The sequence below is a fragment of the Melanerpes formicivorus genome, unplaced genomic scaffold (genome assembly GCF_026170545.1).
Source record: "Melanerpes formicivorus ecotype bairdi unplaced genomic scaffold, bMelFor1.0.p_v2 SCAF_7, whole genome shotgun sequence".
In the NCBI taxonomy this organism is placed as follows: Eukaryota; Metazoa; Chordata; class Aves; order Piciformes; family Picidae; genus Melanerpes; species Melanerpes formicivorus.
The window spans coordinates 26,659,617-26,678,858 of record NW_027142359.1 but is presented as its reverse complement, the minus strand read 5'-3'; the positions used below and the strand labels follow the sequence as shown (position 1 = coordinate 26,678,858).

At 44.8% G+C, this 19,242-nt stretch overlaps 1 protein-coding gene across 6 annotated transcripts in view; it reads right to left on the bottom strand.

The window, feature by feature from the left end:
* ST3GAL3 (ST3 beta-galactoside alpha-2,3-sialyltransferase 3) overlaps nucleotides 1–19,242 on the bottom strand; it is a 233,839-nt gene that overhangs the window by 173,782 nt on the left and 40,815 nt on the right. For 4 of the 6 annotated variants that reach the window (XM_068141553.1, XM_068141551.1, XM_068141552.1 and 1 more), the window contains 2 exons: nucleotides 2,602–2,649; nucleotides 481–615 (listed from right to left, as the gene is read on the bottom strand). The exons of 1 other annotated variant lie outside the window; for it this stretch is intronic. In XM_068141553.1, coding sequence (XP_067997654.1) covers nucleotides 481–615; nucleotides 2,602–2,649 — 183 coding nt within the window. The remainder of the gene's footprint in view (nucleotides 1–480; nucleotides 616–2,601; nucleotides 2,650–19,242) is intronic. One more of the 6 variants, XM_068141557.1, reaches the window with a different exon arrangement.

The following is a 19,242-nucleotide window of genomic DNA, read 5'->3' as shown; positions in this document are numbered from 1 at the left end:
CAAGCACATTGGAATCTCATGTCCTCTAGGCTAACCTCTTCCGTGAGGCAATGCTTCAAGGCTCCATACTCAGAAGTCTGTTCAGAAAGTTTATCCAGAGTAACCTAGAGAGTGTCACTAATATGAGATGCATAAAGGTAGGTTTCCAGCCTCTCTGAAAACAGATTTACAGGTTGGACAGAGTTAATGGGAAAACCAAGATAAGGACAAACAATCAGTTCAAACAAAACACAAATCTGCAGAAAGACATTGCCCTTCACGCTGTATGATTAACAATTACCAAAGAGCAGTTTAAAGAAGCTGTTTAATATGCAAATATAAGTCCATGAGCACTGATTTTAAGCACCATGAAATCTTGACAGGGTGACTATTATTCATAGCTGTTTAATTCTGACTTAGAAAGAAAAAGGTATATGTATGTTTATGTTTCAAAGCATGTAACTTCAGTCCCTTCTTACCCCAACCTGAAACATCACCTACTAGGAATGGCTGGGCCTGGAGCTGCCATTGTTTCTTTGGGTTCTTTCTGGGCTCTCTCTTTTCCTGGGTCTGCAGCAAGGTGAGATGTGATGGGCAGTGGAAGCACAATAGCCACAGTTTTTCTCTCTCTCCTTCCTGTTCAAGAAGGAAAGCTGTCCCTCAGTTGGGTGCACATCACATCTTGACATCTTATTACACATATCAGTTCACAGCAAGTTAAAGTTTGCAGCACAGTGAATGCAAAGTACTAAATGTGAAAGCAACAAACACACAGGTCTCCTGGACATTTCTGAGCCTCCTTTCCCAAATCAGTTCCCCTTCACATTTCTTCAATAAAGAAATTCAGTGTTATTGTAGTAAAATGGTTTACAGAAGATCAAATTTTATTGTCTTACTCCTAGCTGATCCAAGCTGGAGTTGCAATATACAAGCAGAAAATGAAGACCAGTGCTTTAAAACCAGCCTTACATTAGCTTGTCTTCAACCCTCCACATTAACACAACTCCAGGAGCCATGGAGTAGTTGAACTGCTTTTCATAACTCAGTTTACCACCCTCTTGGTAGTATCATAACACAACATTCATGATTAACTCCATAAATACCCTGCCCTGGAAGCTGTCCACATGGTTAACTATTTTCACATCACCTTGATGCCAAAACAGTATTAGAAAAACAAAATTAAACAAAAATAAAGTTTATGTGTATACATATATATATACACATGTAAAAATGTTACTGCAGGACAAATTCTGCTCTTAGCTGTACCAACATTAATCCAGCATAACTCCACTGTAAGTATCCTGATTCGGACACACTCAGCTGTAAGCAAAATATTGCACTGAGGTTTACTCACAAATTTCTTCATCTCAGATCTCTGTAACTTCCCTCCTACTTCTCCAAACTGAAACCATCCCCCAGGACAGGAGGCAGGCAACAACACATCTGAGTTTTGACTGATATTAATTAGTAGAAAGTAGTGAAAAGAGGGTCTCTTCCTCCCATAAACACAACAATATATCCACTCTGCATTCAGCAACCTAAAGATACTTCCACATCAGACCATGCACCTACAAGAGATCCACCTCCAGAGATAAGCTTTACAGAAGATGCAGGGAGAGCAGAAAGCATTTAGAGCATTATAAACACAGCAAGTTACTACCACTTGCTTAGGGGTTAGTAAATCAGAAATCTTTGTGTTCAAGCTTTGCTGTTAGATTCAGGCAGCAAGCTCTCTTTCAGACTGTGCAGGCAGAGGACAAGTGCTATGTTGGAAGGCAGCATGTTCCCCCTGTCAGCCTAAGAGGAAATGCTAGCAAACAAGACAAAATACAAAACCTTCACTTGGGTTGTGTTTTCTGTTCTGCAAAACAGTAAGTAACCCTATCTGCTAAGTATTAAGGGGTTTTAAGAGTAATTCTTAGCCTTTCCCTTACACTTCATATATCATTATACATATACTGTAAACTGAATTTCACCAAGCACTGTGCTCACTGTGGTGAACTTTGCTCAGGTATTCCACACAGCCAAATGGATAGTGACTGGTTTCATGAAGTGATCCCAACAGAAGAGAATTTTTGATTTCTGGTTCAGTTTAATTGAAGGTCATGCTCAGGTTCCAAAAGAAATTAGACTGGACAGAATTTGCTCTGGGGTTTGGTAATACCGGTCAATCTCTACCCCAAAACCCCCAAGTTTCCAGCTCTATTTGTTTAGCTGCAGCTCTTTTGCCTTCTCCTTCCTGGAAGCATTCCTGATGTCTTTCCCCAAATAATTCAACTGTTTGTTTAGCTGAGAAACCCTCCTAGTAGCATGGAACAGTTTTTCCTCAGCTGGTGGCTGACATCATCTCAATGCCTTTCACATGAGAAAAGAAGTACAAACCACATCACTAACGCATGCAATGTGTCCAGGTCATCTGCCTTGCTGGGTAATGTTACTCCTCACGTCACACTAAGACAACTTCCACTCCACTTAAGAAAGGACCCTTTTATCCACTTTGGCTAGATGGTTGGTTCCCTAAAAGTCTGATTCAGTGATCTGCCTCCCAACATGGCTACCATGTCCAATTAAGTAGAAGCCTTGTCATGAGGTGGGAGATTAGAGAAGAAGGCAATGTTGTACCTGAGCCTATCGTATGTCCAACGGAGTCAAAGGAAAGAACCACTGAATCTGTAACACAAGAGTACAAGTTCATTTTCCCCTTTTTCTTGGCACCATTACTTTACTTTGCTCAGATAACTCCTTATGCTCCCTTCCACCAGGAAGCAGAACGTCCTCTTCACCAGTCAGACAAAACAGCAGGCATCTAGCAAAGGCGGAAGGCTAGAATATACAATCATGATGTCATTACCCAACAAGGTAGCCACAATTTATTGAGAGCAATTTCATTTTATATCTAATAACCTTGGGTGTTACAAAAAATTAATCATAATTTGACTGCTAGACTGAAGAGATTTCTCTTATCAAATGTATTATCAATATTTAGGCTCCAATTAAGGGACTTGCTTGGTACAAACAGCTCTGCCCTGACACTGTTTGCTAAGCCAAGCATTTGTGTGCCTTGCATTTCTCACCATGTTTTCCACATCTTTACTCAACCTAGTGGCTTCCCAGTTCAATGAGTTCCCATTTATCAATATCCTTCACCTTTGTACTGTAAACAGCACATATGACAAGTATCAAGAAAATGTGTCCTCTCTATTTGATACTATCTCACTTTGCAACCCAGGATCACAGCAGGTATTTTTATCCATCACTGCAGTGCCAGCTCCTGCTCACCTGTTACTGCCTGATACCTTCAATCACTTTCATACACTGGGGCACACTTCACTTCCATTGTGATTTACACTTTCTAGTTTTACACACACAACTTTACATTTGGCCCTTCCTGCCTGCTTGCATTAGCTCACCCCACAATCCAGACCTCTTTATTAGTCATTAATTTCCACACATACCACTCTCCCAGTCTAGAAAGTGTCTGCAAAATTCATTAGCAATAATTCAATAATCTGTTCCAAATAGAGCTGCAATGTGGTGCCATGGTAGAGAGTTTTCTCCAGCTTTAATCTTATTTGAAAGAAACCAACATTTATTTTAGAAGTAAACTTCATAGTTTGCCATCCATTTTGATGCCAATCCCAACTAAAGCAGAGAGTCTACTCAGTTTTACCAATGGTGGAGCAGAATTTGGCCGAGAACTCACAGACAGCTTGTCATAGTATCATAGTATCAGTCAGGGTTGGAAGGGACCACAAGGATCATCTAGTCCCAACCCCCCTGCCATGGGCAGGGACACCCCACACTACATCAGGCTGGCCAGAGCCTCGTCCAGCCTGGGCTTAAACACCTACAGGGATGGGGCCCCAACCACCTCCCTGGACAACACATTCCAGGGTTTCACCACTCTCATGGTGAAGAACTTCCTCCTCACATCCAGCCTGAATCTCCCCACCTCCAGCTTCATTCCATTCCCCCTAGTCCTATCACTACCTGATATCCTGAAAAGTCCTTCACCAGCCTTCCTGTAGGCCCCCTTCAGATACTGGAAGGCCACAATTAGGTCACCTGGGAGCCTCCTCTTCTCCAGACTGAACAGCCCCAACTCCTTCAATCTGTCCTCATAGGACAATGGGTGAAACTCAGCAAAGAACAAACCACCAGGATAGGATTAATAATTTTATGGAACAAGAAGCTTTAAGTTGACACAGTGATAGCAGAACCATCTTTCAACTTCAGCTAAACAAACAGATTGAATCCCTTAAAGCTTCTCTTTGTAACTTTAAACTTCGCTTTGTAGGTTTCAGATGTGATCAGCTGATATGCATCTTTTGTATCATCACAGCAGCTGCCTCGGTGCAAGTCCACAGCAGGAGGCAAAAAGCCCAAGCACAACTGGATTTAGCGTGTTGAAAAGAGGTTAAGATCCTGCTGCATCACCTTATATTTAGGCAGGCTGCAGCCACAGCCACTGACAGTTACCATGTTTCAACTGGCAATAACTTTGGCATGGGACCGAGCCCTTGGCTTTTCTTTACTGTACCTCATCCTTATGCTTATTTTCCAGTTCATAGTATCATAGTATCAGTCAGGGTTGGAAGGGACCATAAGGATCATCTAGTTCCAACCCCCCTGCCATGGGCAGGGACACCCCACACTACATCAGCCTGGCCAGAGCCTTGTCCAGCCTGGGCTTAAACACCTCCAGGGACGGCGCCCCAACCACCTCCCTGGACAACCCATTCCAGGGCTTCACCACTCCCATGGGGACGAACTTTCTCCTCACATCCAGCCTGAATCTCCCCACCTCCAGCTTCATTCCATTTCCCCTAGTCCTATCACTACCTGAGATCCTGAGAAGTCCCTCCCCAGCCTTCTTGTAGGCCCCTTTCAGATGCTGGAAGGCCACAATTAGGTCACCTGGGAGCCTTCTCTTCTCCCGACTGAACAGCCCCAACTCCTTCACTCTGTCCTCATAGGAGAGGTGCTCCAGTTCTTACAAATTCACTAAGAAAATACTCATTTTTGAAACAAACACAGCAAAACTGCTCATTTAACTGGATTTAAAGCAGGTCTATGCTGTAGCAGATGCAACACCATGGTGGTAACACAAAACAAACAAACAAACAAACTAAAACCCACCAAAAAAAACCCAAACCACCTAAAAATCCCCCTACTAGACTCGAAATTTATTCCAATAAAAATAAAAATCCATCTGGACTTCACAACTTTATTTCCTCTCTGGGGAATAAAATTCAGACATCTCTGTGTTATTCTAAAGAGCAAGGGGTTTAATTCATTTTAACGGTCTTAAATTCACCTGCCAGCAATTAATTCTGGGGCATCTCTGTGGGGTTCTACTTTTAAAGACCTGCAGAGATTTTTATCAACATAAAGCACTGCTTTCCAGTTCATGCCAAATTTAAATGTTGTTTGTTTTTTGCCTGCAATACATTTTGCTCTTAAATGCCACACACGAAATGGCTGAAAAGACTTGTAAGCAACAAATTAGCACCACTACTGCAGCCCACAAAAATAGTGTCATGTTTCATTCCTTTAAATGAGAACATTATCTTCCCCCTATAAATAAAAGAATAACAAGCAGAATAAGCATGTGAGCTCCCTTTTTCAATCCAGTCCTCCATGAGGCTGTAAGTCTCACAGTTTCCACATCAAATTAACTGTGAATAACCTGTATCACAGCCAGTTCCCCTTCTGCCCCTGCAAGTAATTCCTCAAACCATGGATTTTTTATTAAAAGACTGTGTTCATTTCTGGCATTAACACTTTAAAAGGGACAAAGCTATGAACTTGGGAAGAGCTGAGAAAGATAATAATGTGTGACCCTTTTTTTCCACCTAGGCAGCTATTTGCATTCAGCCAAACTCTGAGGTACAGGGTTGTTTTGTCAGAAGTTGATGGAGATAAGCACGTCTTTGAGGCAAGTCATAGTATCATAGTATCAGTTAGGGTTGGAAGGGACCACAAGGATCATCTAGTTCCAACCTGCCCTGCCATGGGCAGGGACACCCCACACTACATCAGGCTGGCCAGAGCCTCAGCCAGCCTGCTCTTAAACACCTCCAGGGACAGTGCCCCAACCACCTCCCTGGACAACCCATTCCAGGGTTTCACCACTCATGGTGAAGAACTTCCTCCTCACCTCCAGCCTGAATCTCCCCACCTCCAGCTTCATTCCATTCCCCCTAGTCCTATCACTACCTGAGAGCCTGAGAAGTCCCTCCCCAGCCTTCCTGTAGGCCCCCTTCAGATACTGGAAGGCCACAATTAGGTCACCTGGGAGCCTTCTCTTCTCCAGACTGAACAGCCCCAGCTCCTACAGTCTGTCCTCATAGGAGAGGTGCTCCAGCCCTCTGATCATCCTCTTGGCCCTTCCCTGGACACGTTCCAGCACCTCCATATCCCTCTTGTAATAGGGGCTCCAGAACTGGACACAGTACTCCAGGTAAACTCATAAACTCAGCAGTACACCAAGTCCTGTTTCCATGAATGTCAATAAAATTTTCTTTGCTTCTAGCTTCAAATCTCTTCCAGCCATCATCACTCACTTCAGAATCCTCTCAGCTCTCTAGATTATTTTCTCCAAAGTGGCTGCTCAGTCTGTGTCCAGTGCCTTAGCCCAAGCCCTTGAGCCTGCTCTGTCTTTCAGACGCAATCTTCAAAGGCTCCATCTTTCAAAACTTAACAGAACACAATGTAAAACATACCCACTTACAGGTGCCCTTGTTTTAGGTGCCAAGAAGTGTTTATGTCTGAAGAAGCAGTCCCTAACCTTTTAGCTATGTACTTCCACAAAGTAGCTTAAATGGTTTTGTTTTTTTCTCCTGCCTTCTTAGCTGAAGAGCAAGACTTATGCTCAACTCATGAAATCTGACACCAAATAACTTGCCAATATGCACAGTGTAAGGCTGCCCACACCACAATGCCAGCCTTTTACAGCTGTTTTCATGTTGGTTACAATTGCTTCTTCAGTGGCTACAGCAGTTTGGGGGAAAACAAGAAGAAGAAAAAAATGAAAAGAAAAAAAGAAACAAACCCAAGATAGAGCAAAATTCAAATGCTGTTCTGGTCTGATCCAATTGATCAGCAGAAGCAAAGACTGGAGAAACACTCACCTGCTTAGCAAGGCACTCAGTGACAGGAATAACAAGGGATGAGACAACAGCAGCCAGACTACAATCACAGCATCGCCAAGGTTGGAAGAGACCTGGAGGATCACCGAGTCCAACCTGTCACCACAGACCTCATGACTAGACCATGGCACCAAGTGCCACGTCCAATCTCCTCTTGAACACCTCCAGGGATGGTGACTCCACCACCTCCCTGGGCAGTACATTCCAATGATGAATGACTCTCCCTGTGAAGAACTTTCTCCTCACCTTGAGCCTAAACTTCCCCTGGCACAGCTTGAGACTGTGTCCCCTTGTTCTGGTGCTGGTTGCCTGGGAGAAGAGACCAACTCCCTCCTGGCTACAACCACTTTTCAGGTAGTTGTAGAGGGCAATGAGGTCACCCCTGAGCCTCCTATTCTCCAGGCTACAATATTGCTTTTGGTCATTTTGTATCAATTCTGGATTGAAACTGCATTGAGACCTATGCTCTGGGTCCTTTTCCTCTCACCCACCACCCAGCTACCACATCAAACGTTGGATCATTACCCCAAAAGCAGTGCTGTGCAAGGGCTATCTGAATGTCTTCCTCCACAGTCCTTTTTAGAGTGTGGTGTGTCTTCCAGACCTGTCTGCCAGGAGAGCTCATCACCACAGAACACACACATGGATGCTGTTCATTCAGGAACCAGGAGCTCCCAGACAAACTGTGCAGAAAGACTCAACACTGCTCTGGGAACAAACCCAAACTCTGTTCCAACAATGCTCCAAACTGGACGTGGAGCTGGACTCGCCTTTGAAGGAACACAACTGAACTTTCACAGTTCTGTCCTGAAGTTAAAACAAGCCAGCAAATCTGAGGTGGCTATGTTTGTTGTTGCACTTACAGACACAGTTACTATGCAGTGCAGGTAAATCACCTGGGCAAGGATTATGAGAGACACACTTGAAAAGTAATTGACCTCTCATCACACACACACCCTCCCCTTTCCACTCCACTGTCCCACATCTTAGTCTCCTGCAAATCCTCTCTCTTGTTTGTTTTGCTAAGCACAAGCTTTTTCATGGCCTGGATAACTCTACACCACACTCCCTTATTCCCAACTCCAGCAAACCAAGTTACTCATCTCACTGCACATATTGCGCACCTGAGGTCTAGGAATTTCTGGACACCAACCAACCATTTAACTGTTATTTCTTACAGGTTGCTGTATCTTTTCCACTACTCCAGGCTCTGAATAGGAAAATAAATGAAGATTTGGGTCTTCATAAAGGAATGATGATGCTGGCCAACAAACTGCAAGTTGGTAGGAGACAGAGAGCAACAAGGCCATGTCGGTATGTGCCTTACATTTCACGCTCCAATGAAGAATAGAATAAACCAGGTTGGAAGAGACCTTCAAGATCATCGTGTCCAACCTATCATCCAACACCATCTAATCAACTAAACCATGGCACCAAGCACCCTATCAAGTCTCCTCCTGAACACCTCCAGTGATGGTAGCTCCACCACCTCCCCAGGCAGCCCATTCCAATGGGCAATCACTCTCTCTGTGTAGAACTTCTTCCTAACATCCAGCTTAAACCTCCCCTGGTGCAGCTTGAGACTGTGTCCTGGTGCTGGTTTCCTGGGAGAAGAGACCAACCTCCGTCTGTCTACAACCTCCCTTCAGGTAGTTATAGACAGCAATAAGATCACCCCTGAGTCTCCTCCTCTCCAGGGGGAGATATGGACCCCACAGGATAAATATCATGCAAAGGTGCTGCACTTGAGGGATGTGTGGAAACTGCACTTAAAGCCCAACTGCATCAAGTTCCTCAGATTACATAAGGGAAAACACAAAGATCAACTTCCAATGCAAATACTGCCCTTGCTTTGATGTCATCCTCGGTGAAAATGTAATATACAAACTGAGAACAAGCCGAGGCAACACAGAATGAGAACAGCAAATACAATCCCCATTTAATCAAGAACTGTATATTACCTGCATGCTTACTTAAGTTCTATTCCAGAATTTCAGTTAAGACTTCTCCAGTCAGTCCCTCTGAGAAACCACTAACTTTTTTTTACTTTTCACAGATTCTCCCTGCAAGAATTTGTAGGCATTTCTCTCATCCTACTGGAACCAAGGAAGCTGGATCAGTAACTTCTCTTTAAAAGAAACCTCAACAACCAACCAAAAAACCCCAAACTAACACAAAACAACCCAACCAGCCAACCGACATAACCCAAACCAAACTAAGGGCTACCAGGACGTACCAGGATGTACCAGGATGATTAAGGGACTGGAGCACATGCCCTGTGAGGAGAGGCAGAAAGACCTGGGGCTTTTTAGACTGGAGAAGAGAAGACTGAGAGGGGATTTGAGTTGGGGTATGCTGCCCGGGGAGGTGGTGGAGTCGCCATCCCTGGAGGTGTTCGGGAGGGGATTGGACGTGGCACTTGGTGCCATGGTTTAGTAGTCATGAGGTCTTGGGTGACAGGTTGGACTTGATCATCTCTGAGGTCTTTTCCAACCTTATTGATTCTATGATTCTGTGATATATTATAGGTTGGACTCGATGATCCTCGAGGTCTCTTCCAACCTTAGTTATACTGTGTGATACTGTGTGATTTAATAAATGTTTATAAATGTCTTAGGGCTGGGGGTCAAGAGGGAAGGGACAGGCTCTTCTCTGTTGCACTCTGTGATAGGACAAGGGGTAATGAGTATAAACTACACCACAGGAAGTTCCACCTCAACATGAGGAGGAACTTCTTCCCTGTGAGGGTCACAGAGCCCTGGTACAGGCTCCCCAGGGGGGTTGTGGAGTCTCCTTATCTGGAGGCTTTCAAGAGCCACCAATATGCATTGCTGTGTGACCTGTGCTAGATTCTATTCTAGATTCTCTGGCAGGGGGATTGGACTCGATTTCCAGAGGTCCCTTCCCACCCCTAACATCCTGTGATCCTGTGATTCTCCCAGGCAGCCAGCACCAGAACAAGAGGACCCAGTCTCAGGCTGTGCCAGGGGAGGTTCAGGCTGGAGGTCAGGAGGAAGTTGTACACAGAGAGAGTGATTGCCCACTGGAATGGACTGCCCGGGGAGGTGGTGGAATCACCATCATTGGAGGTGTTCAGGAGGAGACTTGACAGGGTGCTTGCTTGTATGGTTTAGTTGATTAGGTGGTGTTGGATGATAGGTTGGACACGATGATCTTGAAGGTCTCTTCCAACCTGGTTTATTCTATTCTATTCTAATACCAACAAAACAAAACAACCAACCAAAAAAACCAACCAAAGCAAAAAAAAACCTCAAAACAACCAACCAACCAAAAAACAAAACCAAAAAAAGCCACCACCCACCAAAAATCCCCAAACCAGACTTCAGCTATAAACCAACTTCCCTAGGAGGGGGAGGGGGAAAAAAGTAATAATAGAGAGAGTAAAAATATCAGCAAAAACCCTCTGTGTTTGGAAGTGGTCCTGAGAAACCACAAACCATCAGTCCCACAGGAGTTATAAGAGTTTAATAATAAAGGCTTAACTACCACATACCATTCCAGCAATACGCTCCACAGAGCAAGCCAGGCAGGGAATACAACAACATATCACAACATAAGGCTGTCATTTGGCACACCCTCATCCACAGCCACAGGCTCTCAGGTCTGCATCGCTTTCTCATACGCCTGATCACCGTTAAGTTTCCTGGTCCATAACTCCTCTCTCCAGATAGATGCTCAGATGGACTCCCACAGAACTGCAAACCTCTATTTAATAACATTTCATGCAAGCTCTCCAGAGCTTGAGCAGAGACCAGATATCCTGCAGAGCTCCATCAGCTGGACTGGGGATGGCAACTGCAGTAACAACATAAAAGAATGAAGCTTTGCTTCAGAGTCAGGAGGGAAAGAAATATTTTGGATGCTGTTATTTTATCATGGAGTTAGCACACCATCCACACAGAAAAGGGCCTGCCATTCAGCTGCCTCCATTTTTCATCTGAGTACTGAAAAGGACAAGATGGAACATGCTGTTATCTGCCAAAATTTACTTTGAGGGCATTTCATGAATTATTTTCTTGTTGTTACATTACTGTAGTATTCCCTGCATGCACTTAAAGGTTACAGTGGGCAGTGACTGGCTGGAAAGCAGCCTTGAGGAGAGACCTGGGGGTACTGGTGGATGAGAAGCTCAACATGAGCTCTCAGTGTGCACTTGCAGCCCACAAAGCCAATCAGATCCTGGGCTGCATCAAGAGAAGTGTGGCCAGCAGGGATCCTCCCCCTCTACTCAGCTCTGGGGAGACCCCACCTGGAGTACTGTGTCCAGTTCTGGAGCCCCTATTACAAGAGGGATATGGACGTGCTGGAGCGTGTCCAGAGAAGGGCCACGAGGATGATCAGAGGGCTGGAACACCTCTCCTATGAGGACAGACTGAAGGAGTTGGGGCTGTTCAGTCTGCAGAAGAGAAGGCTCCCAGGTGACCTAATTGTGGCCTTCCAGTATCTGAAGGGGGCCTACAGGAAGGCTGGGGAGGGACTTCTCAGGATGTCAGGTAGTGATAGGACTAGGGGGAAGGGAATGAAGCTAGAGGTGGGGAGATTCAGGCTGGATGTGAGGAAGAAGTTCTTCACCACGAGAGTGGTGAAGCCCTGGAATGGGTTGTCTAGGGAGGTGGTCGAGGCCCTGTCCCTGGAGGTGTTTAAGCCCAGGCTGGACGAGGCTCTGGCCAGCCTGATCTAGTGTGGGGTGTCCCTGCCCATGGCAGGGGGGTTGGAACTAGATGATCCTTGTGGTCCCTTCCAACCCTGACTGATACTATGATACTATCAAGTATCCTTTATTTCCTAATGCTTTTTTTAACTTGCTGAAGACATATTTAGGAAAAGGCCAAGTCATTTGTTCAGTCTAAAGATAAAAGATAAATGCCATCTTACTAATTCATTAAGTATCCTCCTGCATTATTCTTGTGTTCCCTACCACTGCTTGGTTTATTCTGCTTTACCCAGACCTTTCTTCTATAGCATGAAGCCTTTCTACCTTTTTCTGAACACAAGAAGATGGCTCAGTGTTAAGACCACTAGTGACTACAAATCATGCTCTGTAACATGGCCTCAAGGATGCTCCAAGTTACTCACGTTCTTTATTCAAAACTCAAGGCACTCATTATGCTATCCTTGATGCATCACTTCACACAGCATCAGTGCAAATCAAAGGAAGCATGTAAGAGCACTTTTACCACTAAGCTCAGCTCCTTGTGAAAAACAATCAATAGTACATGGCTTAGTTAGTCCTGAGGTGTTGGGTGACAGGTTGGACTTGATGATCTCTGAGGTCTTTTCCAACCTTGTTGATTCTATGATTCTACAGGAGTTACAATCTCAAGTGTACTGTTTGAGCAGCATTGTTCCTCCGTTCCCAGTATCTAAGATGAGGAATACATAAAGACACACACACAGCACAGGCACACTCCCTGACCACAGATGTGCAAGCTAACAGCAGTAAACAGAGGGACTGCAATTTTTGGCAAGTATGAAGAGTTTCAGTCCACTGCTGCCTTCAACTGACAGAGGTTCTAGGTTCAAAGTTCAAACTTATTCCCTCCATGGGAAGGGAAACAAGCAACAGGAGGTATCTTCAGCAGCAGGAAACATCTGATTGTAAAGAACACTTGCAATGAATTCTGAGTTTTCTGCTTTAGTGAACTGTCTCAAAAGCTGTTCTGCTGTGTTTCTGTTGCACTAAACTTGACTGTCTGACCTTTGTTTTTACTTGTATCATTTTACTTGTATCAGTTCAGAGATGTGGGAATGGACTAGGGCTTGATTCACATGACATACCTGTGGGGCAAGATTCCCCCTCATCTGAGAATGTGGACCAGGTGTGAAATGTAATTGAAATGGAAACATTTCCTTCTGATCTAAATATTGACCTATGCAGAGCACAAAGTTGAAAAGTTTCTGCATTGCTGCTCTAGTCAGCACCTCTTTAACTGCTACCCTAGTTAACTACTACCCTCAGTCCTACAGTACTACCTTTTAAAGTATACAGTACTGAAGTCAGCCACAAAGATTCTCTCTCCATATCTGTGGCTGACCCAACAACATCCCCTTTTTACTGACAGATGACTTTGTGGCCAAGCTTAGATGTTTAACCCAAATTCCTTGGCTATCCACTCTGCCCATATATCAGGTCCTTTTTTTGTCTCAGCCTGGAGCCAGGCAGTTTCTACACAGAGAAACTCAGCACAGAGCAAGGAGATTCATGCACAAGCTCAGTCCCAGCGAGTGCAGACACAGCTGGTTCAGAGCTCATCACTGCAAACTCAGAGCCAAACTATGGCCCAGCCAATATGGGCAATCTTGCTGTAATGTGCAAGCCTGAACAAGTTCTTTGATGAAATTACTTCACATCTGCAAAAATAAACAATCTGCTTTCTGTTTTTCCAAAGAGCTACGAATGAATATAGTGAAGCATTGTCACTTGCCAGAATGGAATAGAATGGAATTAACCAGGTTGGAAGAGACCTTTGAGATCATCAAGTCCAACCTATCATCCAACACTATCTAATCAACTAAACCATGGCACCAAGTGCCTCATCCAGTCTCTTCCTAAACACCTCCAGTGATGGTGACTCCACCACCTCCCTGGGCAGCACATTCCAATGGCCAATCACTCTTTCTATGAAGAACTTCTTCCTAACATCCAGCCTAAACTTCCCCTGGTACAGCTTGAGACTGTGTCCTCTTGTTCTGGTGCTGCTTGCCTGGGAGAAGAGACCAACCCCCACCACCCCCACCTGGCTACAACCTCCCTTCAGGTAGTTGTAGACAGCAATGAGGTCTCCCCCGAGCCTCCTCTTCTCCAGGCTAAGCAACCCCAGCTCCCTCAGCCTCTCCTCACAGGGCTCTGCTCCAAACCCCTCCCCAGCTTTGTTGCCCTTCTCTGGACACCTTCCAGCAACTCAACATCCTTCCTAAGTTGAGGGCCCCAGAACTGGACACAGTAATTTTATGTGGCACCAAGATCAGCTGGTTGCATTGTAAACCGCGAAAGCAATACTCTATCAGCTCCCACTTTCGGTCATTTAATTGACCTGACGACTCTGAGCGATGCAGAACCTGGAAGATGCAGTAATATTTCTTTAATGAATGTTTATGCGTTTCATGGAGCCTAACCAACTTTCACACTTGCTGTTGAGCACATTGCTGCTTCTTTTCCATGAGGACACTCGTAATGAAGTGGCAAACTAAGCAGGACTCGACGCCCATCTTCTGAACAGATGTATTTTGGAAACGTTCTGAGCACGCCAGTTTTCTTTATGCTGCAATGAATGAACTGAATGAGAAGATGTGTCCTTGTGCCAGCTGGCAAATACTTCAGAAGGATATTACATTGCTATTGTCTTGCACAGTGCCCAGATAACTGTTTGGTAGCAGGAAGGGATGGTATGTTTTGCTCAGAAGATCGGTATTTATTTGGATCTGCTGCATAACTTTGCAGTGCTGTGATGAACGGAGCTCTGGGTACAAGCGTAACATGAGTCTTCACAGAATCACCAAGGTTGGAAGAGACCTCAAAGATCATCAAGTACAACCTGTCACCACAGACCTCATGACTAAATCATGGCTCCAAGTGCCACGTCCAATCCCCTCTTGAACACCTCCAGGGACAGTGACTCCACCACCTCCCTGGGCAGCACATTCCAATGGCTAACAACTCTCTCAGTGAAGAACTTTCTCATCACCTCGAGTCTGAACTTCCCCTGGCATAGCTTGAGACTGTGCCCTCTTGTTCTGGTGCTGGTTGCCTGGGAGAAGAGACCAACCCACACCTGGCTACAACCTCCCTTCAGGTAGTTGTAGACAGCAGTATCCGTGTACATGTAGCTCCTTGGTGTCTGTCCCAGCTCCCTATTCCAGAGGAGGGGCTTTTAGGCTGTTCTTTCCACAAGAGATGAAGAGAGTCCCCCATATGCAAAGGGGAAGGGGAGACCAAGATGCTGCAGAAGTTCAATGAAAATTTATTTGGCTTTGAGGAACACAACTGTAGAGAAGGTACAGATCTGCTGGTATTGGAGTGTTTTTTCTCTGGAGTGGAAGGAATCCTTTAAGTAAACCCAAGCAGATTCTCAGTATTTTAAGCAGCTCATGTCCTCCTAAGCCAAGTCCCCATTTTCAGTTTATAAAATTATTGTAGCACTAAGTCAGTCATACACCCAAATTCCATAGCAAAAGACAGAATAAGTTATGAGACAGTAAAAGGTCTCTCGTTTAAGCTTACAGTCCATGGAGCAAACCACAACATTAATATTGGCAGTTGGGAAATCACATAGGGAGAAACATGAAAGTGTGGGTCAGCAGGACAGTACCAGCTCAGCTGCAGAGTATTTTCAGCAGCAGTACCAGTCTTTAACCAAAGCAATACAAAGGGAAACCTCCTTCTGTTTCTGAATAAAGCACTCACTCTTTTCATCAGGAAATCCAGCATCAGAGCGCTCAAATGTAAAGCACTTGCTTTAGGGTCACAATACAGATCTTCTGAATGTGCGCCTCCAGCTAACGCTTCAAAATAGTGAATTAACACATTTATTTTGTAAAGGTCACTACTTATGTTCCCTAGATAACCTCAGTTACAAAGCAGCACTGCAGCTGCCTTCATAAATAAAATTAACAGCAAACTTTTGCTTTGAATAGAATAAACCAGGTTGGAAGAGACCTTTAAGATCATGGCATCCAACCCATCAACCAATCTAACCCACCTAATCAACTAAACCATGGCACCAAGCACCCCATCAAGTCTCATCCTTAACACCTCCAGTGATGGTGACTCCACCACCTCCCTGGGCAGCTCATTCCAATGGGCAATCACTCTTTCTGGGAAGAACTTCTTCCTAACCTCCAGCCTAAACCTCCCCTGGTGCAGCTTGAGACTGTGTCCTCTTGTTCTGGCTGCCCAGGAGAAGAGACCAACCCCCACTTGGCTACAACCTCCATTCAGATAGCTGTAGAGAGCAATAAGGTCTCCCCTGAGCCTCCAGGTTAAGCAACCCCAGCTCCCTCAGCCTTTCCTCATAGGGCTTGCGCTCCAAACTCCTCACCAACTTTGTTGCCTTTCTCTGGACACACTCCAGCAGCTCACCATCTTGTACACAAAAATGAACTGGCCAATGCTCTCTGTTTGCTTTCAGTCAGACTTCAAAAAGTGCAAATTGCTCTTAAAGTAATTGTAATTTAATAATACTTATTTCAATCATTTGAAAAATATAAATACATAGAATACACCAGGTTGGAAGAGACCTTCAAGATCATCGCATCCAACCCATCAACCAATCCAACCCACCTAAACAACTAACCCATGGCACCAAGCACCCCATCAAGTCTCCTCCTGGACACCTCTAATGCTGGTGACTCCATCACCTCCCCGGATAGCATACTCCCTTTCCTTGGTAGCACTCAGGCTTGTCACTTTTACCCAACTTTTGGAAAACCAAGCAGCTTTCATATCAGCCTCCCCCTCCTCAAAACACTATTACTCTCTACTACATACTAGCAGCTTGAAGTTACAGAGGAAGCAAATTACCCTTGAAAGTTGTCCTGAAAGAGAGTTCAGTTTCAAACTGGAAGACAAATGTGTTAAAATTTCTTAATTAGGTTACTGCACTGCACAGGCACAAGACAAAAATAATTCTCTATTTTGGTAGTGCAAACAAAATAGAGATTGTTATGTCAGGCATTAAAAAATACAATACATTCCTAACTAGACTGCCTTATTCCTGTAGTATTTCCATTAAATATGGACATGAGCCTTACAGCACAACCTAAGAACTGCATTAGTGACAGCATCTTAAACTTACATATACCCACAGAACTCAGAGTGCTCTGGAAGGCTGATGCACATTATCTTTGTTTTACATAAGTAAAGATCACAGTATCACAGTAACACAAAGGTTGGAAGAGATCTCGAGGATCATCGAGTCCAGCCTATAAACACAGACCCCATGACTACACCATGGCACCAAGTGCCACATCCAATCTCCTCTTGAACGCCTCCAGGGACAGTGATTCCACTACCTCCCTGGGCAGTCCATTCCAATGGCTACCAACTCTCTCTGTGAAGAACTTTCTCCTCACCTCCAGCCTAAACTTCCCCTGGTGCAGCTTGAGACTGTGTCCTCTTGTTCTGGTGCTGGTTGCTTGAGAGAAGAGACCAACCCCCTCCCGGCTACAACCACCTTTCAGGTAGTTGTAGAGGGCAATGAGGTCTCCCCTGAGCCTTCTCAGACACAATTAATGGCAATTAGGACAATAACTATTTTAATAGCCTGGTCTGGTTTTTATGCCTACTGAAGCCACTCAAATATTTTTTTTTCCTGTCTCTTTCTGGTAAGGAAGAGAACCCAACTTTGTGTGTTGGCTTGATGCACTGAATTCAGGGAGTAGAACCTCAAGCAATGCTCAGCTGATAGAAGGAAATGTTTTAGCCCTTGTGGGCCACAAACCTTGGGGAAAAAACGGCAACTGTGTAGAGAGAAAAAAAGCATTTAGCTGATTACCAATGACCACTGTGACTCAGGGAAGCCACACAACGACCCGAGAATAAGAGCTGGTAAACATTGCAAGAGAGTCTTTTGTCTTCTCTCTGAACTTAGATAAGAGATGCTTGATCGTTTGCCTTTTGTCTAACACCTGCCTGCGCCTTGCCCGGCTATGTGTGCTCCCTGGCATTTTCTCGGCAGCCAATCATGAGTCTGTCACTGTTGCACGGACACATCTAATGACCAGTCACGAGTTGCTTTTGATTGTGTTAGCCTATATAAAGAAAAGACTTTGTACAATAAAGTAGACACTTTGCTTGCATCAAGCTTTGTCTCCGTCTCTCAATCGCGGTATTGGCTTTTCCAAGCTAGCTGTCAGAAACCTCTCCTTCATCAAAAGCAGAAATACAACAACAAAACATTTCCATCAGGGAACTCAAATTCTTGAGTTTGCTTGAAAATGATCTACTACTTATGATTTCAAGCCAGTGGTCAAAAGATTCCCAAAACCTCAGAACACATAACATCTGCTGCCAGAACAACTGCCAGCAAGTTCATACATTCAGTTTTATAGTCACACTTATCACCTCTCCTATGTTCTGGGTAGACACAAGCAAGCAACAGGAGGAGTAGGGCACAAGAAAAGTGCAGAAGCATAAAACATCTCCTGAACACAAGTGTAGTTGCATTACAAGGACCCAGACTGTTTACCAACATGAAGGGTGATACTGAACAGAAAGCCTGCAGGATCCATTTTTCACTCATGGTTTTGGCAGTTTGGGGCCAGGGAGAAGTTTGGGATTTTTTTGTTTAGTTTTTATGAACATCACAACTGATTAAAAAATCTGAAGAAGCTTCTGGCCCATTAAATCCTAGAACTCACTGCTTCCAAAATATGGGCTGAAATTTAGATTTGAGAGGTCCTAACACAGTACATGAATTTATAGGCAGTAGGTTTATATAAAAAGGTAAGAATCATAGAATTGGTAGGGTTGGAAGGGACCTCAAGGATCATGGAGTTCCAACTCCCCTGCCATGGGCAGGGATCCCTCACACTAGATCAGATTGCCCAGAGCCACATCCAGCCTGGCCTTAAAAACCTCCAGGGATGAGGCTTCCACCACCTCCCTGGGCAGTGTCTCACCATCCTCATGGTGAAGGGAGGTGGTTGAGTCGCTGTCCCTGGAGGTGTTCAAGAGGAGATTGGACGTGGCACTTGGTGCCATGGTCTAGTCATGGGGTCTGTGTTGATAGGTTGGACTCAATGATCCTCGAGGTCCTTTCCAACCTAAGTTATACTGTGAAAAACTTCTTCCTAACATGCAAGAAGCATATGTTCTTTCAAAGCCAAATGTCTTGAGGAGAGGCTGAGGGAGCTGGGATTGTTAAGCCTGGAAAAGAGGAGGCTCAGGGGTGACCTCATTGCTCTCTACAACTACCTAAAGGGTGGTTGTAGCCAGGAAGAGGTCTGTCTCTTCTCCCAGGCAACCAGCACCAGAACAAGGGGACACAGTCTCAAGCTGCACCAGGGGAAGTTTAGGCTCGAGGTAAAGACTCTTGAAGAGTGGTCTGTATGCCATTGGCTTGTCTTAATCTTCTAGTCACAGCCACTGGTC